Source organism: Lolium rigidum, chromosome 5 (assembly GCF_022539505.1).
Source record: "Lolium rigidum isolate FL_2022 chromosome 5, APGP_CSIRO_Lrig_0.1, whole genome shotgun sequence".
Lineage (NCBI taxonomy): Eukaryota > Viridiplantae > Streptophyta > Magnoliopsida > Poales > Poaceae > Lolium > Lolium rigidum.
The window spans coordinates 225,387,135-225,412,851 of NC_061512.1; the positions used below are offsets into that span (position 1 = coordinate 225,387,135).

The 25,717-nt window shown below is 46.8% G+C and overlaps 4 protein-coding genes and 1 pseudogene across 4 annotated transcripts; 3 read left to right on the plus strand and 2 right to left on the minus strand.

Moving 5' to 3' along the window:
- Positions 1-3,722: 3,722 nt before the first annotated feature.
- On the plus strand, positions 3,723-4,082 carry LOC124654789. Its single transcript, XM_047193776.1, has one exon. The coding sequence runs from the start codon at positions 3,723-3,725 to the stop codon at positions 4,080-4,082; it is 360 nt and encodes a 119-aa protein (XP_047049732.1).
- A 309-nt stretch (positions 4,083-4,391) lies between these two features.
- On the minus strand, positions 4,392-8,627 carry LOC124651447 (aspartyl protease family protein At5g10770-like). Its single transcript, XM_047190538.1, has 2 exons — positions 8,399-8,627; positions 4,392-5,666 (listed from the first exon to the last, which is right to left on the minus strand). The coding sequence occupies exons 1-2, from the start codon at positions 8,625-8,627 to the stop codon at positions 4,408-4,410; spliced, it is 1,488 nt and encodes a 495-aa protein (XP_047046494.1). The 3' UTR covers positions 4,392-4,407.
- A 1,618-nt stretch (positions 8,628-10,245) lies between these two features.
- LOC124657171 lies at positions 10,246-16,921 on the plus strand (annotated as a pseudogene).
- A 1,591-nt stretch (positions 16,922-18,512) lies between these two features.
- Positions 18,513-19,601, plus strand: LOC124657172. The gene has a single exon (XM_047195769.1). The coding sequence runs from the start codon at positions 18,513-18,515 to the stop codon at positions 19,599-19,601; it is 1,089 nt and encodes a 362-aa protein (XP_047051725.1).
- A 1,177-nt stretch (positions 19,602-20,778) lies between these two features.
- Positions 20,779-24,335, minus strand: LOC124655440 (heat shock protein 81-3). Its single transcript, XM_047194334.1, has 3 exons — positions 24,142-24,335; positions 23,519-23,941; positions 20,779-22,547 (listed from the first exon to the last, which is right to left on the minus strand). Exons 1-3 carry the CDS (start codon positions 24,265-24,267, stop codon positions 20,994-20,996), a joined length of 2,103 nt encoding a protein of 700 aa, XP_047050290.1. The 5' UTR covers positions 24,268-24,335; the 3' UTR covers positions 20,779-20,993.
- Between the last annotated feature and the right edge of the window lie 1,382 nt (positions 24,336-25,717).

Genomic DNA, 25,717 nt, shown 5'->3' on the forward strand with positions numbered 1-25,717 from the left:
TTCTGCCCATTAATTACAATACATTATATTTGATCTGTCCAACATGAGCCAATTAAAAATATTAGCATACAATGCCTTATGACTTTCTTTTCCTCGACTACCTTCATGCATGGCTGCAATTTTCAAATTGTTCAATATTCACCTATTATCACTGGTGTCGCTCAAGCAGCGGTTTTACAGGAAATGTTAAACTATTACAATTTGACTGAGAAACGAAACTACACTGTTACAATTTGACCGAAAGATGAAGGGTTTAAATGTTACAGGATATGTCGCTCAAATGATTTTGTTATTATGGTAAGATTATGCAGAGCATGCATATATTCAAGATGATGAATTACAGTTTAATAATTTTCTCTTGCTTTTCCTGATAAAATGTGTACCATGATCAGTTACAGTTTAGTAATTTTCTCTTGCTTTTCCTGATACTGTGTGTATCAGACATTAATCGAAAATCTAAATTATGATTCTCTTGATTATGGTATGTCTTAGATGCAGAGAGGAAGGGTGGAACATGGTGATAAATCTTTCCCATGTTTGGTCTTCTGTTCTCTTATCCAATTTGTCTGTTATGCCAGGTTTGTAACTGGGCTGACACTTGGCGTAATTCATACCACCCTTCCTCATAGGAACATGTCAAGTTCTGGAGTTTCATTGGAGTACAGCTTGAAACCATAAGCTCATTGATACTCAAAGAACACTGAAGAATTTCAAATTGAGTAATTGTGGATGTGAACTTAATAGGATGTTCTAGGAAGGAAACGATTCGTTTTGAAGGGCAGAGTACTATGCTCACCACTCACCATATAGTGGAAACCTTACGATATCTGATACTGAAGTGAAAATACTGCCGATCATCCTTGCTGAGCTCTCTTACAATTTCTTTTGTTTGCACGTTGCCTTTGATCGCTTCATTTTTCCGAGTATAATGTTTGTTGAGACACATGCAGTGCTTGGTCATGTGTAGGCATGTTTAGTTCGTGTATGTACTTTTCTTTTTTTCTCTTGCATATTCTATGTACCTGCTATGCATACCTGTTGATTAATATAGTCTTTTGTTGTTCTACTTTCTAGGATCAGTTCTCAGAATCAGTTCTATACGCAAGACAATGAAGCTTCTACCTATTCTACTACTGCATGCAGTTGCTACATGTTAAGTTTCCCGAGCCGGTAAATTTGAAATGCCTGGTTCTACAGTGCCCATCTAATGGTCACACGTGTTAGCGAATGGGTTCTGGAAGCCAGGATTATGACAGGGACCACATTGGTGAACCCGTGTGCATACCAATAACTGTTTTGCACGCACCGGCCACCAAGTGGCCTTTCACGTTTCAGCGCCGTTAGTATACAGTTGGGCTATACTATGCAATGACTATCAACAAGTGCCAAGGTCAGACACTTCAGAAGGTCGGGGTTTACTTGCCAAAACCGATGTTCTCGCATGGGCAGTTTTATGTTGCGATCTCAAGGGTAACATCAAGGGAAGGGCTCCAAGTGCTAGCGCTCGATGGATCTGGCAAGGCAACTACCTAAACAAGAAACATAGTGTACTGTGCGGTTCTTGGCCATCTGTAAGTGTTCTTTCCTACATGCCATATAATTTGTTTGCATATACGCAATTTATTTTCCACAGTTTTGCGTGATCGATATTCTTGCTCATTGTGTCTTCTTCCCAGCTACCTCTTGGTAGGATCACTGAATCTGATGTTCCTTTTGGTGTTGTGCTATGTGGCGTGGGTTTAGAAATGGACAACCATTGATTTGTTGCAGCTGCCGCAACTCTCTCATCGTTGATATATCATGTGTCAGGTTATCTCTGTTCTCTTCCGTATTGTTCTACTCCCTTTCGATGTACATGGTGATTTCTCAGTTTTTATTATTTGTCTATTTGTGTAACAGTCCATGGGTTCAACTCTCACCGCATGGTACTAATTGCAGGTTTAGCAGCGTGCATAACCGTGTTTAGTGTAAAGACACTGAAGCTAATGGAGGTGATTTCCGACTTTACATGTTGCGTACAACACCCTGAAATCCCAAGACATACTCGCCTAATCTACATAACAAGGGCGTATGGCTAGAGCCCAGTTTTCTTATCAATTGCCTTTACCTACTATCTACTATATGGTATATGTTAGTGCGTGTCTGACATAAACAGATGTATAAGACACTGAAGCTTTTGTGCTCCCTTTTCTTATATATGCTTGCATCCGATTCAATGGAGAACTGAACTAAACTGTACTGTGTTGTTATTGTCTCTTTCTGACAACAATCTGCACGTTTCCAGATGTTGTGAGCAATTCGTCTTTTGGTTCTTTGATTTCAGCCTCTTCCTCATAAAGATTTCCGTTCAGGCGCACGCAGCTACTATAACAAGTAAAATTGCCCCTGTTGAGCAGTAATGAGAAAAGTGACATACCGACTATTGATGCCTTGTCCTAACCTATATAGTTGCTCAAGTCAAGCTCACCGCCAGTCGCGTGCGTTCCCCCACTCCTCGATCCCTCCTCGCTGCGTGCTCCGGTGGGCAATGCGGCACCCCTGCCATCCTTGGCCAGCTCCACCCGTTGTTATCCAAGGAGCATGCCAGCTCCGTCCTCGCCACCACCAGCTCGGAGCAGTCATACGGCTCACAGACCGGACGCCAACAGGAGGAGGTCTCCGGCCCATCCGAACAGGCCGCCATCCGCACGGCCTCCGTGCCTGGGTCGCCGCGGCAAGCATGGACGCGCCAGGAAGCCTCCACACTGCCACCGAAGCCGCCACGCCCCTCGCTAGCGTGGAGCCCAAGTGGACCATCACGACCCGCACCGAGACCTCCCATCACACGTAGGGGGTTCGCCGCCGCAAGCGGCTGGCCTTTGGCCTCCCATCACACGAAGCTGCCTCCACGCCACCGTCGGCCCCAACGACGCAAGCCGTCCATGCTCACAACAATTGACCTCTGCGCTTGCGAGCTAGGTATCCCGTACAACGGCGACCGAATCGTCCAGCAACAGGCGGGGGCGGGGGGGAGAGAGCAATGATGTTCGCCACCGTCCCTATCGGCACCCCACCTTCGGCTTCCACACGGAGAGCTCACACCGCTCTTCTACTCAGTGTTCCTAGATTCACTATTTTTTTAACCCGTTTATGTTACCAAATCATCTACTGTACTAGTAGATAGATACTGCTGCCCAAATCAACTACTCCATGTGGGTCGGGACTCCTGCTGCAGCCACCTAACTTATGCTCACCGAATTGTGCTAATTCAAACTTAATAATTTCCTGAAAATCGACAGCCACAGGCGCGGCGTGTCGCCGCGCCACTGCCTCCTAGTTTTTTTTTAATGATGAAAGAGTCTCTGAACTCAGCTAGACAGTTTTGCGTCGCCCTGGCGTCTTCTCCGTTTTGTCCGGCGCAGATTTTATTTAGTCTTCCCGAAACGGAACACTGTAGCCGACCCAGTGGAAATCGAGCTACGTGTCGTGTCGGCACCGCCGCGCCTAGACGTGGGAGCACCCTCTGCTTGCCAGCGCGTGTCCTGGAATATGGCTAGGTGGCCTCGGGATGCACTCCAAGGTCCAACCTTGATCGACTCCCAGTCCTGTATCCCTCTCTCGATCGCTATAAATCCCGGGACGATCTCGTCATGTTGGATAAGCACAACCAGCAGCTGTAGATCGAGTGATCGACCATCTGATCCAACCACTCACTAGCAGATCGAGCAGAGAATCGGTGAGCAATGGAGGCGACCAAGGAGAGGCGGGAGGAGCAGCAGCGGAAGGCCGCCGGCGCCGGCGAGGACGGCGACTCGGTGCAGCTGCCGACGGAGACGAGCCCGTACGTGCAGTACAACAAGGACGACGGCCTGGAGGACTACAAGATGCGCGCCTACGGCGCCAAAGGCCACCTCCCCGTCTCCGACATCCCCCACGGCGGCACCGGCACCGACGCGCCCACCATCCCCGGCACCGCCCTCCCCACTCAGCAACTGAACCTGCATGGACGCCAGCAGCCGCAGCGTGGCCAGGGTGGGGACGCTGGCGCTGGCCGCGCCGACGAGGCGGCCACCGACACCATCAACCGCCACGGCGTGCCGTAGTTCGATCGTAGCTGGCTAGCTTGATCCTCAAGCAGTGTTCAGTGTGCCACATGGAAAAACAATAAAGTTTGCTTTGAGCTCCTACTTGTTGCTCGAAAAATAAGAATCTCATTGCTGGTTTGTCGCTGATGATGGATCAGCCTGCCTAACCCCTATTTGCAATGGAAAATTGGCCTGCGAATATTATTTTGCTCTGCTTGATCAAATGCTTTTCGATGTCCAAATTCACATTTGGCGCATCTGGCGCTTCAAAATCACCATCATACTCTTGGGCACTAGGCCGAACCCAACTAAGCCCGGTCGAGCAAGCAGCAGAAGCTAGCCATCAGCTGCAGCCGTTCGCGCCGAACCCAATCTTCTGGTTGGCCACGTCGTACACCACCGCGAGCGTCTTCTGCTGCGTGTTCCCGAGGATGCCGACGTCCGTGCCGTCGCCGTTGGGCGCGAACGCTAGGCAAGCCTGCGAGGCCTTCGCCACATACAACACCCCGCTGAAGTCGAGCTCCACGGTGGTGCCGCCGGCGAACACCAGCGCCAAAGACGGTATCTGCACCGTCGTGTGCCCAGTGAAGTCGTAGCATGTGTCCAGGATGGACAGCGCCGGCGCCTTCTTGTACCTGTACCTGCCCATAGAGCGCGTGAACGCCCTACGGAGCGCGGCGTAGGCGCGCGGCGGCAGCCGGGTGATCACGGTGCCGGAGTCGATCACCGTGCCAGCGGACGCAAACACCACCGGAGAGATCCTGACCGTCCGCCCGCCGACCTTGACGGCGACGAGATTGACGTAGTAGAACGACGGCGTGTCGCGGCGGGTCGCCATCGGCGTGAACCGTGCGTTCCCGGGCGCCGACCTCCCGAGTGACAGGTACCCCACCCCGCTCGGCGACGACGGGAGACAGTAGGAGAACCCCGCGCCGTACTTGGCCGCCGCTTGGGACGACAGCGACACCTTCTCGCGGCCGAGGCCGACGAGCCCGTCGGTCTTGCCGAACAGCCCGGTGTCCTTGTCGCCACACCCGAAGACGAAGCCCGGGAGCGTGTCCGATGGTGTCCCCAGCGTCAGCGTGTCGCGTGCCAGGTCGCCGTCGGTCTGCGACTGGTCGCCATACACGACCTCGTACCGGCATTTCTTGTCTCGCGAGCAGCTATGCGAGTCGAGCCCCTGGCACTCCGGCACGGCGCAGGGCACGGCGGAGTACGTCTTCGACCGCGCCGGGTCGAAGAGCGGGTCCTTCTGCTCGTAGCAGTCCGAGCACGGCGTGCACTGCACCCACGACAGGTCGCTTCCGGTGTCGAAAATCACAGTCATGTCTCTGGCCGGCGTTCCGAGGCCAACAGACACCACGTAGTTGCCGGTGCCAAGGGAGATGCCACGCTGCGCCGGCAGGGACACGCCCTTCGCGGCGTGGTTGGCTTGGTCGAGCACAGTGGACGCGGGGGCGGCGATCTTGCGGTGTATGGAGTCTACTCTGGCCTGATCATGGTCCAAGAGCTGGGCGTGTGGTGGCGTGCCGCCACGCGACTGCAGTGGCAAGCACGGGCCGTGCCGTTGCACAACATTGAGGACCGTCGAGTTTGATGCCGCTGCAAGATAGCCAGAATAAGAATTAGCTGCTCCCTCTCATCCATAAGTACATCGTAGTTCTTTCTTAAATTTAACAGTTTTGTTTAGTTCTCGACTAAGTTCGTGACCTGTCAATTTCTATACCGTTTAATTACATCGTGATTTGTGTATATGAGTTACAAGTTAGGTTGTAATTGGGATTTTCAGTTTTAAGTGAGATTGCAACTGATTTTTTTCTTAGTTGCAAGTGAGGATGCAACAAAGAAAAATGCTCTAAATCGTTAGGTTTGCTTCATGTTTCGTGCTAATTTATCTTGCAATATGGGTTGCAACTGAAATTTGAGGATATCATCTAAAGATCAAAGTTAGTTCTCAGTCGAATGAAAACTAGTCGCATTCTAAATTTAAACTGAAATCACAACAAATATTATGGATCAGCAGGAGTAATTACTATTTTGGATTTTTTTTTTGTCCTAAAATCAGCTATAAGGTAAGACTGTGATATAATCCTGGTAGTTATACAACTCGAAATAAATCAACCACCCCGGCTATGTTTGGATTTTCACTGATGTTTGCAGTCATCACGACGGCGAAGCTCTTGTGTGATCTGAAGTATAACAAGAAAATATTTGTTCGTTTATATTGTGGATCATGACATGATCACATTAAATAAATTCGGTCTTGTAAGATGCTTAAGATAATTAGATCAGAGCTTTGTAGGGAGTAATTCAGACAGGCGCACTTGTTCACAAACAAAGTGGCCATTCCATTCACAAGGGACCAAAGCGACTTAGTTAACGACCTTTGAGGCTTTGACTCGTTGAGACTTTTGGTGGCATTTTCTTTTCTTCACCAGTATGTGTGTCAGCACTTTGCGGTAACCCCATACAATAATCGTTGGCACTTGCACTTGTGCATTTGGCTACCAAATGACACGTGTAAGAATTATAGGTAATCTTAAAAAATCATGATATAAAGATAACAATGTGTTTCATGCTAAAGAATTTCATATCCAAATTCAACCCCCAATATGAAATCAAAAACCAAAAAATGCAAAACAAGTTGTGAATAGTAAAGCCACCATGCAAATCAAAAACCAAAATTTGCCAATTGTGCATGAAACTCTATGATGCATGCCATCTGACCAAGAATTGACATAATTCTAGATCGACCAGGAATTAGTCGAGTCCATTTGTATGTGTCTATTTTTCCTTAGTATTTCTGAAAATTAAAATGATTGGTGCCATGATAGTCCAATGTATAACTGAATAGGCCATTATTATTTCTTGAGTTGGCGATCTTATTTGGACTTAACTTATGACATGATATATTCATGTTCTCAGAGGAACAATTATTAATTAATCATTAATAAAATGTTATGCTCTCGCAATCCTTTTAAGTTAGAATGCACAAAGTGCTAGAGCCCCACTGAAGCACAAAATTTAGGAGAAAATTTGGAACTGCGATCCTAATTGAAATTTCCTACTGCTACAATTGGATTTTAGTATTGTATAAATGAATCTGGTAGGATAGAATTCTCTTAAATTTAATGTGGCTCCCGGATGAATATGCTTCCACCAACCAAAAAAGCATGTTTTTAATTGTTCGTACAGTTTCGTGAAAAGCCAATATTTTTGTGATAGATATAAAAAAACAAAACATGTTTCATAAAAAAATCTTATTTTTATCATCAATTTTTTTTACACAACTCAAATGAAAAATCAATTTTCATGAAAAAACTTCTACCCATAATCGCACATACCATGTAAAGATGTGCAGTGAATTTTTTGTTTGAAATATTTTAACATTTCAAAATGTATCAAATATGCATTTCAAAATAAATGGAGCATATGTATCCAAAAGCCAAAAGATCACTCCCCGTACATACTTTGGAAACCAAACATGCATGAGCTCTAATCTTACATACTCCTACTTTTTAGAAGTTCCAATGCACACATCTTGTCTTAGTCTTTTCCTAAACAGTTCTTGTTTTGATCCGTTAACCTATTTTTCAGATGGCGTGTCATTGTAATTATTTTGTTTGTTGGTCGACTCATGACAGGTTGAGTTAGTTGGAGATAAAAAAAAAGAAAGTTGAATACGTGCCATGATGCAAGTTCCTGTCCTAACGTTGGATGATCGCCCCAGGAAAGGCGAACCATTGCCGTCTTATTGCACTTGTACTTCCTTCGTCTTATAAAAATTATCTTAGATTTTTCAAAATAGATGTATGTATTCACTATTTAGTCTTTAGATACATTTAAATTTTAACAAACCTAAAATAATTTTGATGGGGCGGTGGGAGTATGTTCGTTTTGATTCGTGTGCTCTCTGTATATGCATATGTGTACCCAACACTAGTGGTTAGCAGTACAAAATTTGAAATGGGGGACTGTATGTTCATGCTCGACTATATATGTACGTGTTTCCTTCGTTTCGAATTATAATATATCCTATATTACTTCCGTTTTAAAATAAGTGTTATAACCTTATCTAACTATGATGTACCTAGATTTTAGACGTATTTTAATGTACAGATACATTGATATCTAGAAAATGTGTTGCTTTCTTCACCGGTATAGCCTGTGTCATTGCAGTACATTTTTATGTGGACTACGTACGAAATAAATGAGTGCACAAACATACAGAAATACGTATAGATACAGACACCTTATTATTCGGAACGACTGATACTAGCGGAATGGATCAACAAGCGAACGATCGATCGAGCAATATAAGGAGCTAGCAGTACCTGTGGACGGCGTGCAGACGGCGGCCGGCAGAAGGGAGGCTACGCTGACGACGTGCCAGTTCGGGTCCGCCGGGCTGCTCGTCCTCCTCATCTCCGCACCGGCAGCCGTCACGCCGAGCCGGCGAGGCGAAGCGGCCAGAGCCACGGCGATAAGCAGGATCCGCGACACCGCGCCGGAGAACACTGAGAACGGAGCGCCTCGACACAGCACGGCGGAAGACATGATCATCGAGCACGAGCAGAGGCCCAATAGCCGCTCCGTGCGTGTGATCTGTGCACTTGATAGCACACGCACTGCTTATATAGCGTTGGTGGCTAGCTAGCCGCGCGCACACTAGCACCAGACGAGAGTCCCGACGGTGTCAAAGTCAGCAATCACCACGAAACGTACGTGGAAAAATTAGGTGGCGTGCCACCGCCGGTGCCTGCGCCGGCGCGGAGCGCTCTCCAGCTCGATGGGTGACCAGACCACGACGAGATGAGGTGAGCGTGTCACCTCGGACGCGATCGCGCGCACTGATAAGCACAACAAAAGGCGAGGCCAGCCCCGTCGTCAAGATCTGGCCGCGCCTTTTCGCCCCGATTTGGGCGAATCGTCTGATCTTCCGTTGATCATTTGGCCCTGATTTGGGTTGCTCTTTGGTGGTGGTGACTGGTGGGTGCATATGCACGCTCTCCTCTGGTCAGCCTGCGGTGATGGACGTTGCTTTCGATCGTCCACTGCGGCTGCGAGCAAGAGAGCCGACAGACTGAAGTGGCAATCATGCGCTGACACGAGCAAGTGCATGTGTAATCATGCGTTAGATCGGAGTAGTAGTTGCTGGTAATTAGAGGAGCTCACCGTCAGCTAGCCAGCAATCAAACTAGATATGCTAGAACATATATTGATGTGTTACGGAGCTGAAAGGGTCAGAGAATCAGGCACGCCATCAGTACTACACAAAAGCTAGAGTTGATTATTTGCATCTATCAAAAGGGGATTTCTTTTTTCCTTTTTTAATTGGTGCCTGTCTATGCGCTGCAATTAGCGCAAATGCCATTACCTGACGCATGCACTTCAGAGACCGAGAGGCATGCAGCAAATCTAGCACTTGCCGTATGATCTGGTCAGACAAGCTTGGCCGGCACCCCTAATGGAAAAACTACCTTCACCCGCCACTTCAAATGTTTATCCTCCTCCGCCCGTGGTTTACATGTAGTGCGTACCTGTATAGAATACGTCTGAGGTTCTCAAGTCTCCAAGCTTTGAAGTTCGAGTTTGCTTCTCAAACTTTTCGAAGAAAGAAGTAATCTGAGATTTGTACGCAACACAACATTTGAGATGGAAAATGGTATTATATGTGAGAATCAATCCCCTGAGATAGAAAAGACCAGGGAATTGTTAGTTCTCAGCTAGCTGAGAACTATGCTTGTGCTCAGCTAGGTCCTAAACCGGGCGATCTCAACTTTGCTTTTCTATTCGGGTTTGTTACGGGTGGGTTGGTTTCGGCCCGTTATCTATTTTGGGTTGTGGTCGTTGCTGGTCTGCGTCTGGTTGTCTCTTATTCTTGTCTGAAGGAGTAAATGACGCAGAACTACCACATTACAGGCGATGATGTCTGAAAACTACCAGCTTTGGGCTAGGCGACACTTAACTACCAGTCTTGAGGTTAGGTCGAGACGCGGAGCACTGATTGCTCGAGTTTAGCGTTTTAGACATGTTTTGGACCCACCTGACAGGTCCACGTGGGCAAGGGTGGACGGAGAAGTACTGACGACCGTTAGGGCTAGTCTCTCCACTGGATCAAGTTCCCACCGCACCCGATTTAGTCAAAGGCAGTCTCCACTCGCCTCCCTCGTGTGTGTCAATGGAGTCTGGAGGTGGCGGCGGCGGGGTGGAGGGGGATGGCGGAGCTCTCTTCGGAGGGCGCCCCTGTTTCGTTAGAAATGTGCTGTTTGGCCCGGGCTTCAACATGGGGGCCATGGATTTGGACTCTGGGGAGGAGAGGGAGTCTGTGGAGGTCGAGGAAAGCTCAGCGGAGGAGCAGGCCCCACTGCCACCTTCTCCCTCTTTCCAGTTCGCGTGCTCGGTGGCGGGCAAGAGCCACACAGAGGACCCACTTAGCCACTACCAGTCGCCCAGCGGGTAAGATTTCTTTCCTTTGTCTTAATTTTGCGGACGATTTCATCTATGGTTCTTCTGATTTCTCTGCAATTGGTGATGAACCTATGTTTGTGTTGTAGAAATAGGCCATCTGATGACATGTGGGAGCTGTATTTTCAATTCGATGGTGCGAAGTTTGTGCAAATCAGTATGCCCTGTAGTGACATTAGGTATCTGAATTTACTGTCTGTCATGGAGAAGGAAGGATACGGCATGTGTGATTCGTTGTACTATGTAAAAGATGAAGGGGAGGGACTGAATGTCCTTGCTTTAATTGATAGCAATTTGAAGGTGGAAGAAATGGTTAGGAAGTATGAATTTGCTAGGAAATTGGTTCTGACAGTGATGAGGGACAAGAGAAAGCAATCAATTGTTGTATCTCCAGTGAAGCCCTTTGGGAGAGAAAGATCACCTGATGATGAGGAAGTGGAAGGTCATTATCCAGAGCATCCTTTGCAAACATTGCATCCTCTCCAGCCTTTGCAGACACAAACTGATGAAAATGAATGGCCAGAAGAAGAAGCACAACAGGATGAAGAAGAAGATGAAGGAGAAGCATCTGATGGTAGTGACTGTTTTTGGTATCCATGCAACTATTACTCTGTGGGTGCTGAAGAAAAGAGGAGAAAAGAGGCAGAGGAACTGAAGAAGACAATAGCTGACATGAAAAGGAAGAGAGTTGATCCTTTGGAGCACTGTGAGGGTGAGACTGATGTGGAAGAGATTTTTGACACTCCAACTGTTAATTATGAAGACATATTGTTAGAGATGTCAGTGAAGAAGAAACCCAGATCACACTCTTAAGTAGAGGAACCTGTGAAGGAAGAATGGGCTCCATCTGATGAAGAAGATGGCCTAGGTTTTCTTCCAGAGGAGGAAGATGATGGACATGAGCCTCTGCCATTTATGCAGCCAAAGGGAAGAAAGAGCAGGGCCAAGAAACAACCAGAGAGGACATGGTATGATGAAAACAGGGAGAATCCTGAGCAACAATTCATGCTTAGACTTTGCTTCAAGGATGTGTATCAGTTTAGGGAGGCACTGGCAAGGCTACACATTACTCAGGTTAGGAATTTCCACTACCACAGGAACACACCTGACAGAATAATTGTTTGGTGCAAGCCTGACAGAAAGAAGAAGTATAAATGCAAGTTCTACATGTCTGCTGCCAAGATCAAGCATGAACACATTCTGCATAAAGAAGATGCATTTGGAGCACTCTTGTCCTACTGAACCTAAAGATAGCAGAGTAAATTCTAGGTGGCTAAGCAACGCATATGTCGACAAGTTCAGATCAGATCCCAACACTTCCATCACAACCTTAGTTGACAAGGCCAAGAAGGATTTTGGTGTTGATGTCCCTAAGAGGATGGCTTACAGAGCTAGGACTAGAGCAAGGAATGTTGTAATGGGAGATCACAAGAAGCAGTACCATAGATTAAGGGATTATCTGCAAACTGTTATTGACAGAAACCCTGGATCAAGGTGCATAGTTACCACTATCACTGGACCCACTGAAGATGAGCTGGAGGCAATCAAGAAAGGGCAGCAGATATTCATCACTCAGCAGCCAATGTTTGATGGCCTCTTCTTCTATGTAAATGCTGCAAAGCAAGGTTTCCTTGATGGATGTAGACCATTCCTTGGCTTGGATGGTTGCTTCATCAAGTTAACTACTGGAGCTCAGATCTTGGCAGCAACAGGTAGGGATGGAAACAACAACATATATCTAGTCGCATGGGCTGTTGTTGCAAAGGAAGACACCCAAAATTGGCAGTGGTTCTTGGAGCAGTTGAAAGAGGCTCTTGGTGGTGAGCAGGGAAAATTTGGTTACTATGCCATCATGTCAGATAGGCAGAAGGGTCTACTGAAAGCAGTTACCACTGTCTTTCCAAATTGTCCTCAAAGGTATTGCCTTAGGCACATTTATGCCAACTTCCAGACAGCTGGTTTCAGAGGATAAGACCTGAAGAAATGCATGGATAATGCAGCTTACTATTACACAAAGCATGGATTTGATTTGGCAATGGAAGAGATGAAGAAACAATCTGATCCTGCTTGGGCATGGCTGACAAATATCCCAGTGCAAACATGGGCAAGGTGGGCCATGGACACCAACTGCAAGACATATTTAGTAGTTAACATCCTAAGTGAGGTATTCAACAGATATATTCTAGATGTCAGGAACAAACCATTTGTTACCATGTTGACAGGTATATATGACAAGCAAATGGTTTGGCATGATGTAAAGAGAGAAGGAGGAGATAAAGCTGGCTAGGAAATTACTCCTCACTATGCGGAGAAGCTGGGATTAATGAAGACTTTCTCTAGGAAATGTACTGCAATGAGGACAGATGTTGGGCTGTGGCAAGTGAAGAGTGGTGACCACACATATGAAGTGAACTTGGACAATAAAACTTGTGCATGCAGGATGTGGGATCTGAATGTACTAGGACGTCGCCTAGAGGGGGGGTGAATAGGCGGTGTATAAAAACTTCTACTTGAGAGCTAAACTATGCGGAATAAAACTACACATGTGTTTACTAGTTTAGCTCAAGGCCTATCAACTAGGGGTTTGCCTAAGTGCTCCAACAACCTATGCTAGCATGATGAGCAACAAGGTAATAACAAGATAGGTATAGCATCAAGCATGATAGATATCACAATGTAAAGCGCATAGGTAAAGGAGCTCGGGTTGAGAAGTAACCGGTGCACGAGGAGACGATGATATATCCCTAAGTTCACACCCAAGGGTGCTACGTCTCCGTTGGAGCGGTGTGGAGGCACGAGGCACTCCAAGAAGCCAACTAGGTCCACCGTATTCTCCTCGAGCCTTTCCACCAAAGGAAAGCCTCGATCCACTAAGGGACACTTGAGGGTGGTCACCGAACCCGTACAAGCTTGGGCAAACGCCAAGTATCGGCTTGAGGCAACTCCACAACACGGAGGCTCTCAAGAGGCCACAAGAGGCTATAACACACCACCAAGTCACCAAGATGCTAATGCGCCACAAGAGGCTAACACACTCCACAAAGGCCACAGTGCCACAAAGACCACCACGCCACTAAGACAATGGGATCACTAAGGCTACAAGGCCACAAAGGAGACACGGTGCCACAAGAGGCAAGATGGCCACTAAGGCAAGAACACCACTAAGGGAACATGCCCTCTACGAGATCGAAACCCCGGAGAGAACCCAAACCGATGAACCTAATGCAATGGCTAAGAACACCACTAAGATGCCCAAGTTCTTCTCTCCCAAATTCCAACAAAGCTACACAAACTATTGGGGGAATAAGGGAGGAAGAACAAAGAGTGGAGAAACACCAAGAACCACCAATAATGAACACTGGAAAATGGTAAAGAAGGCATTGCGTTATGTGAAAGGCACAAAGAGTTACATGCTAACATACAGAAGATCTGATTCCCTAGAAATAAGAGGGTATTCAGATGCGAGATTTTGTGGGGGATAAAGATGATAGAAAATCCACATCCGGATATGTATTCACCCTTGCGGGGGAGCTATTTCGTGGAGAAGCTCCAAACAGATGATAGTTGCATCATCCACGATGTATGCAGAATTTATAGCATGTTATGAAGCCACGGGCAGGCATTATGGTTAAAGAAATTTATACCCGACTTGAAAGTGGTAGATTGTATTGACAAACCACTAAAGATGTACTGCGACAATGAGCCTGCAGTATTTTATGCTCACAACAACAAGTCGAGTACAGCTACAAAACCGATTGAGGTTAAGTATTATGTTGTGAAACACAAGGTCCAGGATCAAACAATAAGTCTCGAGCATATAAGGACAAAAGATATGCTTGCGGATCCGCTAACGAAAGGCTTACCACCCAGCGTGTTCAAGGAACACGTAGCCGGCATGGGTTTAAGGGAAAGTCTTACCTATCCTGGATCATAAGAGGCCCAAAGTAAAAGAATTTGTTTCAAAACAGAGAAGTGTATTGTGGGTGTCTGATTCTATCGGCAATAGAGCTATGACGATGAAACATGCCCTATGGACTGATCCAAAATGAAACGAATAAAGCGAAAGTATAAAGTTAAAAGTAAAGTTGAGATCAAGGGGGAGAATATTAGATTGATCTCTCCCGAGTGGGCCCAACGGCCCACCGGGCCCCTTGACTCTGCGCCCGATCGGGGGCGCCCAACCCGTTATGGTTGGTGGGCCCCTGTGACCTGCGCTATATAAAGAGGTGGGGGCCGGGACACGCAGTACGAGGTTCGTCGCACCGCGCTCACCCCACTGACATCCCCTACTGATCTAGGGATAGCGCAGTGCTCACGGGAAGCTCTGCCACCGCACGCCCACGCCACTCGCGTCGTCGCCATGGACAACGGCTCGAGCTCCTCCTCGAAGGGAGAAGGTTTGTCTCCCACTCCCTCTCGATCTCTCTCCGATCTTGCAGTATACATATAGATATAGTGTCTACCAGCACGGATGCTACTCTAGTCGATCTAGCAAAGTTAACAGAGTCCACGCACGTCGTGTCGTCCGCTGATACGTCTCCAACGTATCTATAATTTCTTATGTTCCATGCTAGTTTTATGACAATACCTACATGATTTATTCATACTTTATATCATTTTGATGCATTTTCCGGTACTAACCTATTAACAAGATGCTCGAAGCGCCGGTTCTCGTTTTCTGCTGTTTTTGGTTTCAGAAATCTTACACAGGAAATATTCTCGGAATTGGACGAAACAAAAGGCCACGTTCTTATTTTTCCAGGGGCTTCACGGAGTCCGAAGGAGAGACGAAGGGGGGCCACGAGGTGCCCACACCCTAGGGGGGCACGGGCCTAGCCCTGGCCACGCCGCCAGGTGGGGACCCCACCTCGGGACTCCACCGACTCCGCCCTTCCGCCTATATATTCTCCCCGTCGTGAAAACCCTAAAACAACCAGTCATATTCCACGAAGAGTTCTGTAGCCGCCGCCATCGCGAAGACAAGTTTCGGGGGACATAATCTCTGTTCCGGCACGCCGCCGGGACGGGGAATTGCCCCCGGAGCCATCTCCATCGACACCACCGCCATCTTCATCGCCGTTGCTGTCTCCCATGATGAGGAGGGAGTAGTTCTCCCCCGAGGCTGAGGGCTCTACCGGTAGCTATGTGGTTCATCTCTCTCTCCCATGGTGTGATCTTTATGTGATCATGAGCTATGTATCGCTATTAATCTATGTGCTACTCTAGTGATGTTATTAAAGTAGTCTATTCCTCCTCCATGATGTAAAGTTGACAGTGTGTGCATCATGTAGTACTTGGCGTAGGTTATGATTGTAATATCTTGTAGATTATGAAGTTAACTATTACTATTATAGTATTGATGTGATCTATTCCCCCTTTCATAGCTATTGTTGACGAGTGTGTATGCTATGTTAGTACTCGGTCTAAATTGCAACGGTCTATTATGCACTCTAGAGGTTACTTTAATATGAACTCCGGATTCACTCTCCACGGTGTGGCGGTGACAATGTGCGCATCGTGTGTGATTCCTTTATGAAGTTGTGGAGCTTGTTTACTCCGGCTTGAGGGTGCTCTTGTAGCCCTACACAATGAATGGTGTTTGTTATCCAACAAGAGAGTGTTTGAGAGTAGCACAAGTGAGGAGAAGTTATTTATTTATTATGTGATCATTGTTGAGAGTGTCCACTAGTGAAAGTATGATCCCTAGGCCTTGTTTCCAAGCATTGAAACACCGTTTCCAACAAGTTCTGCTACATGTTTGCTTGCTGCCATTTTTATTTCAGATTGCAATTACTACCTATAATCATCCATATTACTTGTATTTCACTATCTCTTCGCCGAACTAGTGCACCTATACATCTGACAAGTGTATTAGGTGTGTTGGGGACACAAGAGACTTCTTGTATCTTAATTGCAGGGTTGCTTGAGAGGGATATCTTTGACCTCTACCTCCCTGAGTTCGATAAACCTTGGGTGATTCACTTAAGGAAAACTTGTTGTTGTTCTACAAACCTCTGCTCTTGGAGGCCCAACACTGTCTACAAGAATAGAAGCACACGTAGACATCATCCGCCGAAGATTTCCTCGTGATCGTCAGGACGCATCAACCGGAAGGATCCTACGGCGGCTCGGGGGAGAAGGTCTCGATCGAGGCCTTCCGCTGGGACCGCCGGAGCTGGGCGGGGGTGGACGACATCGGCGATCGCGCCGTGTTCGTGGACAGCTTACGGGGATTCTGCGTGGAGGCCAACGGGGTGCGGAGAAACTGCGTCTACGTCGCGGACGTTGGCAGCGAGCGACGGGACGTGCACCGTCTCTGTGCTCGACCTCGCCGGTCTCACCACCGAGCGTCTTTCGCTCAAAAACCTCAGCAACCACCGGTGCCGTAGACTCTGGCTTCCTGGTCCATGCCGAATCTGCACTGATCTAATCCAAACAGTATGAAATAAAATAAGAGCTGTTCATTTGGATTATTGAGGGATAGTTATTTGGAACCCACCATTGACACTAACTCTGCTGACACATTTATATTAATTATTTCTTCGGTCCATGGCAGGTGGGACCCACACATAAGACATAGCCAAGGTCACATGTGCCGGTGAAAAATATTGTGGGCCTTTTTGCAAAATTTACAGCGACAAATGTCGACATCTAATTGATTGTGTACCTATTTGCTCTCTCAATACGAGTTGTGGTACCTCTAGTGCTCGGTTTGCAAGTTGTGGTACTAAACTGCACATTCGATATAAGTTATGGTACCGAAGATGTATATGGCTCAATAACAAATGAGCCAAGATAATCTTTAGAAATAGTGACATTTATGTCTAAATAATTCATGGCTTTTTTGAAACTTACCGTTATACATCACTCCTAAAGAAACGTGTATTTATCTTCTGAAAACGCTAACATAATTATGACATTATAATTTCTCGCCATAAATTATTAGTACACTTAACGTGCAAATTAATTATTTGTTATATAGCATGATTATTTATCAACTGACTTTTAACAATACGAGTGTGCTTACTAGCTATGAAGACATACAACTACCATAACAAGCTTCCATTTAGGTGAGATTTTTCGGACATGGCTTGGTGACAAACAAGTCTTTAGATTACGGATTAAGTAAAAATTTAGGTTTGTGAGCCTACCATTGGAAGCTCTTATTGTGATATTATATCCAGGCCAAATAAATTTTGGACAAAGGAAAATTAAAATAAATACAATTTATATTAAACTTTTGTACTTTTTTATAACTTATTATATAGCATGCTACAATCTTATAGAGTGTAATGTTATATTAATTATATGGCAATAATTTAGCACATAACTAGCAATGTTACAACTTATTAGTGCTAATGTTTTTGTTATACAATTTAACATGTAATTTACTGAAAGATGCATGTTGGTTATGCTAAATTTAAACTATATTTTATAATAATATTGTCTATTTTGAGTTATTTTTGACAATCACATGGTATGTTAGTGTATATGTATTTATGGTAAAGATATAAATGTATGATCTAGAAAATATCTACTTCCTCCGTCCCAAAATATAAGGTATATAAGGATTAGTCAAAAGTCAAATTTTACTAACTTTGACTAAATATTACGAAAAAATATTTGCATCTGCAATATTGAATGGAGACATTAAGAAAATATACTTTATGGTGAATCTTTTAATATTAGTTTAGTATTGTAATTGTTCTTGTTTTTATGTATAAACTTAGTCAAACTTAGAAAACTTTGACTTTTGAGTAATTCTTAGACGCCTTACATTTTGATACGGAAGGAGTAGATAACTTTTTTGTAGAGTACAAAGTATGTGAGAACTAGCAAATCCCATTCTGCAAAGTTAGTTCTTCAAAAAAAAAAAACTGTAGCAAAGTCTGCAGAGTCAACCGAGACGACCATAGAGCCATAGCCGCAGAAATCCACGGAAGACGCCTTGGCGGTGGCGCTGCCGGGACGGACATGACGATGAGCTGGTCCGACCTGCCGGCCGACCTCGTAGCGGCGATCGCCGACAGGATCACCGACCACGCCGACTTCGCTTGCTTCCGCTCCGTGTGCCCGCCCTGGCGCTCGGCTTCAGCTGCGCACGCCGCCGGCCGACGCGTTCCCCTGCTCCTCCTGCCTGCCGAGTACCAGCTCCGCGTTGACCGGCACCTCTGGTCGCTCGCCGACGACAGCATCGCGGCGATCCCGTTGCCCGCCGCCCTCGGCTTCTTCCTCTTCGCCTCGCCGCGCGGCTGGGCACTCGCCGTGGACCACTACTTCTCGGCCGCGCTGCTGCACCCCTTCACCGGCGCCTCGGCCGCCCTGCCCGAGCTGCCACCCTCGTTCCGCGGCGACCTCATCGTGCGCCGTGACACCGTGTGGGATCATTCGCCACAGCATGCCGTCATGATCGCGCGGCGGACCAGGAAACCGTGCTCCAGCGCCGCCTTCTTCTGCCGGCCGGGAGACGGGTCGTGGAGCCCGGTGGAGTGCGCGGAGGAGATCGGGCAGGTCAGCAGCATCGCCTACTGCGACGGCGCGTTCTACCTCTTCGACGGAGAGACCCGCAGGACGATCGGCGTGGACTGCGAGACCTTCGCGGTGGCCACCGTGATCGAGCCGCCGCCGGTGACGCTTATTGTGCCAGACGAGCACTTGCTCACCTGGAATCAGCCCAGAGCAGAGTCCACGCTCGTCGTGTCGTCCGCCGAAGATTTCCTCGTGATCGTCAGGCAACAGCCGGAAGGATCTTACGGCGGCCCGGGGGAAGAGGTTTCGATCGAGGCCTTCTGCTGGGACCGCCGGAGCTGGGCGGAGGTGGGCGACATCGGCGATCGCGCCGTGTTCGTGGACAGCTTCCGGGGGTTCTGCGTGGAAGCCAACGGGGTCAACGGGGTGCGGAGGAACTGCGTCTACGTCGCCGACGCGAGCAGCGACGGGACGTGCACCGTCTCCGTGCTCGACCTCGCCGGCCTCGCCACCGAGCGTCTCTCGCTCGGGAACCTCGGCAGCCACCGGTGCGGTAGATTCTGGCAACGGCCTTCCTGGTCCATGCCGAATCTGCACTGATCCCATCCAAACAAAACTAAATAAGAGCTGTTCATTTGGATTATGGAGGGATTGTTGTAGTAATTTGGAAACATGTCTTCTGCTTGAGGAACCCAAAATTAAGATAAGATCGTCATGTCCTAGTTTAATTTCAAAAAATTTCCTGGCAGCATTGCGTGGGAAATGTATATGCAGTTTATATTGCATTGCAAAATTGGTTGACTACGTTAACATTCTGCAAACCAGGAAAATTTTCCGGCTACTGTACCTAGCGGTTTCCAGTATTGATTCATGCTTTCGAATTCAAAATAACTCTGGCAAATATCATTTATATGAAATAAATCGTGCCCTTTACATCTAGGCTTTGAACAGCCAACGTCTATAAAAGAGAGAATGGTCTAATTGTGGTGTTTATCCCAGAAACCACAAATGGTGCCCGTGCTACACGTAGCGTGACATTTTACAAAATTCGGAAAAGACAATTTAAAGTTTCAAAAAAACTGGAGAAAAATGTCAAAGAAAATACTCAGTATTTTTTACGCTAAGAGAATGTTGGACATTTGAAAAGTTACACTGTTCACTATTTCAGATCTACAATTTATTAATTTATCACAGCCCAGAATACAGATTATCTCACACTGGTTTTTGGCACAGTGATAGAATGAATCGTTGTCTACATCTAGAATTCTGTTTGTTGTCTACATTTTGCCACTCGTGTTTATCTCTTTCTAATAGAGTGCCGCAAAATCGGCGGTACCTAAAATCACACACTACCTTTCTGCATCAAACGAATTTGCTCCATCACTGTCATGGCCTCATCAGTTGTTGGGAAGTTCGAAATGAACGCAATGCCAGGCATTCAAAAACAGAGTATTCGATATTATAGTATCGTACTTTATTTTTCTTAATACTGATAAAAAGAATTTATTAAAAAAATCGGTACACGATTCTTTAATCATCTCCCACTGCTGTATCATCAATCAACTTAGTAATCGCCCCCGACGTTTAACAATCAGCCGAAAATCTCCAAAAACTGAGTTTGTTGTCAATCCAGAAGGGATGCAATTCTGAACAGAAAAAAGAACGTACGGAAACAAGCATAATCAGTGTGTACTGAAGCAGCTGCAAAGTAAAAGCAACATACAAAAGCAGAAGTTTGAACAATAGAGTAAAAACGAGCAAAATAGGAGCACAGAGATTGCAGATAATAATATAGAAATAGCTAAACATAGAGGGTAACAATAACGACGAACTGTTCCAGAAAGTAGCACAATATAGCTAACCGCGCTTACTGTTTGGTTAGCCAAAAGACAAAACCGATACAACTAACGTGCCAAAACCATCCAACAGCAGTCAAGAAGACACTAAATGTAAACTAGGCGGTGGTGCAGGTGCAGAAGACTGCCGTGGAGCTTAGTCGACCTCCTCCATCTTGCTCTCACCGGCATCGTCCTCCAGGGGAGGCATGTCGGTGTCGTTCTCAGTGGCCTCCTCGTCCTCATCAATGCTCAGGCCAAGCTTGAGCATGCGGTGGATCCTGGTGCCGAAGGTGTTGGGGTCTTCCAGGCTGAAGCCGGAGGTGAGCAGGGAGGTCTCGAAGAGAAGCATCACCAGGTCCTTGACAGACTTGTCATTCTTGTCAGCATCGGCACGCTTGCGGAGCTCATCCATGATGGCGTTCTCAGGGTTAATCTCCATGGTCTTCTTGCTGGACATGTAGCCAGCCATGCTAGAGTCCCTCAGGGCCTGGGCCTTCATGATCCTCTCCATGTTGGCTGTCCAACCATACTCACCTGTCACAAGGCAGCACGGCGAGTCCACAACACGGTCAGAGACGATAACCTTCTCAACCTTGTCACCGAGCACCTCCTTGATGACCTTGCAGAGCCCCTCGAACTTCTCCTTGAGCTCCTCCTGCTTCTTCTTCTCGTCCTCGCTCTCATCAAGCTTGAGACCCTCCTTGGTGGCAGAAACAAGCTTCTTGCCCTCAAACTCCTTGAGCTGACCAATGGCATACTCATCAATGGCGTCAACCATGTAGATGACCTCATAGCCCTTCTTCCTCAGCTTCTCAAGGAACGGAGAGTTCTCAACTGCCTTCTTGCTCTCACCAGTGATGTAGTAGATCTCGCTCTGGCCTTCCTTCATCCTGGTGACGTAGTCCTTGAGGCTGGTGAGCTCATCACCGCTCTTGGTAGAGTGGTACCTCAGAAGCTCAGCAATCTTGGTCCTGTTCTGGGAGTCCTCATGGATTCCGAGCTTGAGGTTCTTGGAGAAGGCCTCGTAGAACTTGTTGTAGTCCTCCTTGTTCTCAGCAATCTCAAAGAAGAGCTCAATGCACTTCTTGACAAGGTTCTTCCTGATCACCTTAAGGATCTTGTTCTGCTGGAGAGTCTCACGGGAGATGTTGAGGGGAAGGTCCTCAGAGTCAACAATACCCTTGACAAAGCTCAGGTACTCAGGGATCAGCTCCTCACAGTTGTCCATGATGAAGACACGGCGCACGTACAGCTTGATGTTGTTGGCCTTCTTCTTGTTGTCAAAGAGGTCAAAGGGGGCCCTCTTGGGCACAAACAGGACAGCCTTGAACTCAAGCTGACCCTCCACAGAGAAGTGCTTGACAGCCAAATGCTCCTCCCAGTCATTGGTCAAGCTCTTGTAGAAAGCAGCATACTCTTCCTTGTTGATCTCCTCTGGCTTCCTCATCCAGATAGGCTTCTGCTTGTTGACCAAGGACCACTCGTGTGAGACTTCCTTGATCTTCTTCTTCTTCTTTTCCTTTTCCTCCTTCTCCTCATCAACATCCTCAACCTTGCCCTCCTCAGTATCCTTCTTCTCCTCCTCATCCTCATCATCAGAAATTTCCTTCTCGGTGGTCTTCTCAGTCCACAGGGAGATGGGGTAGCTGATGAACTCGGAATGCTTCTTGATCAGATCCTTGATGCGGCGCTCCTCAAGGTACTCCATCTGAAAGTATATGTTGCTATATCAGAACAAGAACAGAACGAAAAACAGATACCCAAACTAGTATAACACTCATCATGAGAACAGGACGAAATCAAGTGAACTTATGAAGCAGAAATCATTATGAGACAAGCAGAAACAAAAATTTAAACTGACAAAATGAAGAATGTTCAGTCTAGATATGTAGACTACAACAACCGCAATTTTAAGGAATTTGTAAATGTGTAACAATTATAGGTCAACTGGAAATTCATTTGCAACAATAATTGATTACTACAGAAGTTACAGAAGCAGAACTAGCTGTTGGTGAATTATGCTAAAATAAAACAGTTTATCAGAGCATATAACCAATTCTATAAATCATGTCATAAATACAAAGCAATATGGGGGTTCTATGACAAACTACATTAGTTTTGCCAAGTAAAGTTGGATGCCTTTTTAATTCAAACACAGATCCAAACAGCATTTACAGTTCTTAGCCTGGCAGAGCTTAGACTGTGGTTAAGGGATGTCAAAAGCCTAAAATAAGTTAGTAGACTAGGCTAGTAAGGTCAATACAAAATTTTGTGATGCCAACCACATCTTAGGTACTACTATTCCACAACTTAAGAGTCTATTCCACAAATAAGTTACTTATTGAACAGTGCTACATTCAGAACTCCATTGCAGTCAACTAATATTGACAAGACAATCAAACTAGCATTCGACAAGAAAATAAAAAACTAGCAAGTTGCTGACATTACACTAAGCTAAACACATAATTTGGGACGTGTACATCCTTGGATGCAGTGACCACCAGAATTCTCTACCATAATCAAAAACAGGGATATATACACGCAGCACAAATCCATACTGTTCAGATCAAGCATAATCAAATCTAAAGCTGTTTCATGCAGTTAAACTATGGAGAAACATCACATCAAGGCATGGACAGTACGTTGGTCAACAGTATAGAAGCAGGCTTGACTTGATACCTGGTCGTCCTTGAGGTAGAGGACCATCTTGGTACCCCTGCCGAGCTGCTCGCCAGTGGTATCACGCGCAACGGTGAAGGACCCGCCAGCCTGGGACTCCCAGATGTACTGCTCGTCGTCGTTGTGCTTGGTGGTGACGACGACCCTCTCGGCCACGAGGTAGGCCGAGTAGAAGCCCACGCCGAACTGGCCAATCATGGACACGTCGGCGCCGGCGGCGAGCGCCTCCATGAACTCCTTGGTGCCGGACCTGGCGATGGTGCCGAGGTTGTTGACGAGGTCCGACTTGGTCATGCCGATGCCGCTGTCGATGATGGTGAGCGTGCTGCTGGCCTTGTCGGGCACGATGTGGATGAAGAGCTCCGGCTGCGCGTCCAGCTTGCTCTTGTCCGTGAGGCTCTCGAACCTGATCTTGTCCAGCGCCTGCGAGGATCACACGGGTAAAGTCAGCCCAGGAACGCAGATCTGTACACGCCGCCGCGGGTCAACGGATCTGGCTCGGTCGATGCGAAAATCTAGTCTAGATTGAAGTAGGAAGCCTAGGGCGGGATCAGATGGCATCGAGCTCGCGGATCACGGGGGGAATAGGTGGAGAGAGAGGGGGGGTTTGGAGGGGCGCTTACATCGGAGGAGTTGGAGATGAGCTCGCGGAGGAAGATCTCCTTGTTGGAGTAGAAGGTGTTGATGATGAGGGAGAGGAGCTGGTTGATCTCGGCCTGGAAGGCGAAGGTCTCGGTCTCCGACGCCATGGCTGCGGTCCTGAGCTGCTCGGCTCGAGGGGGAGGAGAAGCGTGCAGGAGGCGGCTAGGGTTAGGGAGGGGTTTTGAGAGGACGAGGGATCGCGGGGGGTGGGAGCCTATTTATGTGGGTCGAGGGAGTGGTTCTCGAAGGTTCTACATGGGCCGCGAAGCCGGCGAGGCCGGCGCGGGCACGTTGACAAGTCGGTGCGGGTGGGCTTCGCGGTGAGTTTTGGGATGGTGATCGGCCTTTGGGTCGTCCGTGGCCCACCGGGACTGGGGTTTTCCATTGCGGTGTGGATGAAAGAGACCCGTTTGGTATCTTTGAATTTGGAATGCAAGAAAGACAAAGGACACTGTTTCCAAATAAAGACAACAAAGGAGTCTAGGTAGTTTCCAAACCAATGGGATACTCGGTACCTGGTGGAGTTGATATGTTTGGTTCATGCCGTGTTTAACCCTGCCAAATGTTGGCAAGATTTGGCTTATTAATTTTTGGATAAGAGATCGTGTGTACACACTTGATCAATTATTGGGTAGTTCAGTACACTTTTAGGGCATGTACAATGGTAGAGAAGTCATGCCTTTCTTTACCCCATCACATCAGAGAAGATATTAGATATAAGTAATACAATGCATTATGTAATATCTAGCAATTAATATTAATAATTAAATTTTGGTAGAAAATTTGTTGCTAAGGGAAGACATATGTGATACAATGGAGAAAATAGTTTTTCCTTATTTTCTAAGAGATGATCCCTTAGCTAAGGGAAGACAACCTTGTCTCTCTTTATTCTCTCTTCTCCAACTAAGTAAAAATCTAACGTGACATACCTAAGGAAAGACTGATATCACCAAATTGTACGTGCCCTTACCCTATGTTTGGTTCAAGCTACCAAATTTTTTTTTTGGCAAGGCTAGCTTGGGCAATGAGCCAAAGGTATCAAGGATTCCTATTTGGTGGGGCTAAACACAGCATGAACCAAACATGCCCTATGGTTCTCGAAAAGGCTTTTGTTCCGCTTAAACATGTCCTATGGTAGCAATGGAAAAAAAAAACTCTACAGAGTATAAAGTTTTTGGCATCTTGTTTATTCCTACCCTATCTGTCCCTGGATGCAAAAGCAAAATCTGCAACATGTGAGCCGTCTTTTTTTTTCAACACCCTTGCTTGTGAACGAAGCATTACAAGATCCCATGCTACCTGCCCCCACAAGTGCACGTTCAACCGTAATATCACGATCGAACAGTTTACCGCTGGGACAGTGTAAAGCCAAACAGATTGACACCACTTTATCTGCTACAGCCTACAGTACGAATAAAACATCAAAAGTACTGCCGATTGTGGCTGAAACACACTAAAATTCTGCTCCATCGTACAGCCGTACCACGCCACACAAAAGCAGTGGACAATGCCTCAAACCACCAACATGGTCAACTCAGATGAACCCGTAGAATTACA

Coding starts and splice junctions, on each gene's coding strand:
- LOC124654789 (XM_047193776.1), top strand. CDS start 3,723: ATGGAGGCGACCAAGGAGAGGCGGGAGGAGCAGCAGCGGAAGGCCGCC.
- LOC124655440 (XM_047194334.1), bottom strand. CDS start 24,267: ATGGCGTCGGAGACCGAGACCTTCGCCTTCCAGGCCGAGATCAACCAG. Junction 23,942..24,141: donor TCATCTCCAACTCCTCCGAT/GTAAGCGCCCCT, acceptor TGATCCTCGCAG/GCGCTGGACAAGATCAGGTT. Junction 22,548..23,518: donor TCTACCTCAAGGACGACCAG/GTATCAAGTCAA, acceptor ATATACTTTCAG/ATGGAGTACCTTGAGGAGCG.
- LOC124657172 (XM_047195769.1), top strand. CDS start 18,513: ATGAGCTGGTCCGACCTGCCGGCCGACCTCGTAGCGGCGATCGCCGAC.
- LOC124651447 (XM_047190538.1), bottom strand. CDS start 8,627: ATGATCATGTCTTCCGCCGTGCTGTGTCGAGGCGCTCCGTTCTCAGTG. Junction 5,667..8,398: donor CGTCTGCACGCCGTCCACAG/GTACTGCTAGCT, acceptor GCTATCTTGCAG/CGGCATCAAACTCGACGGTC.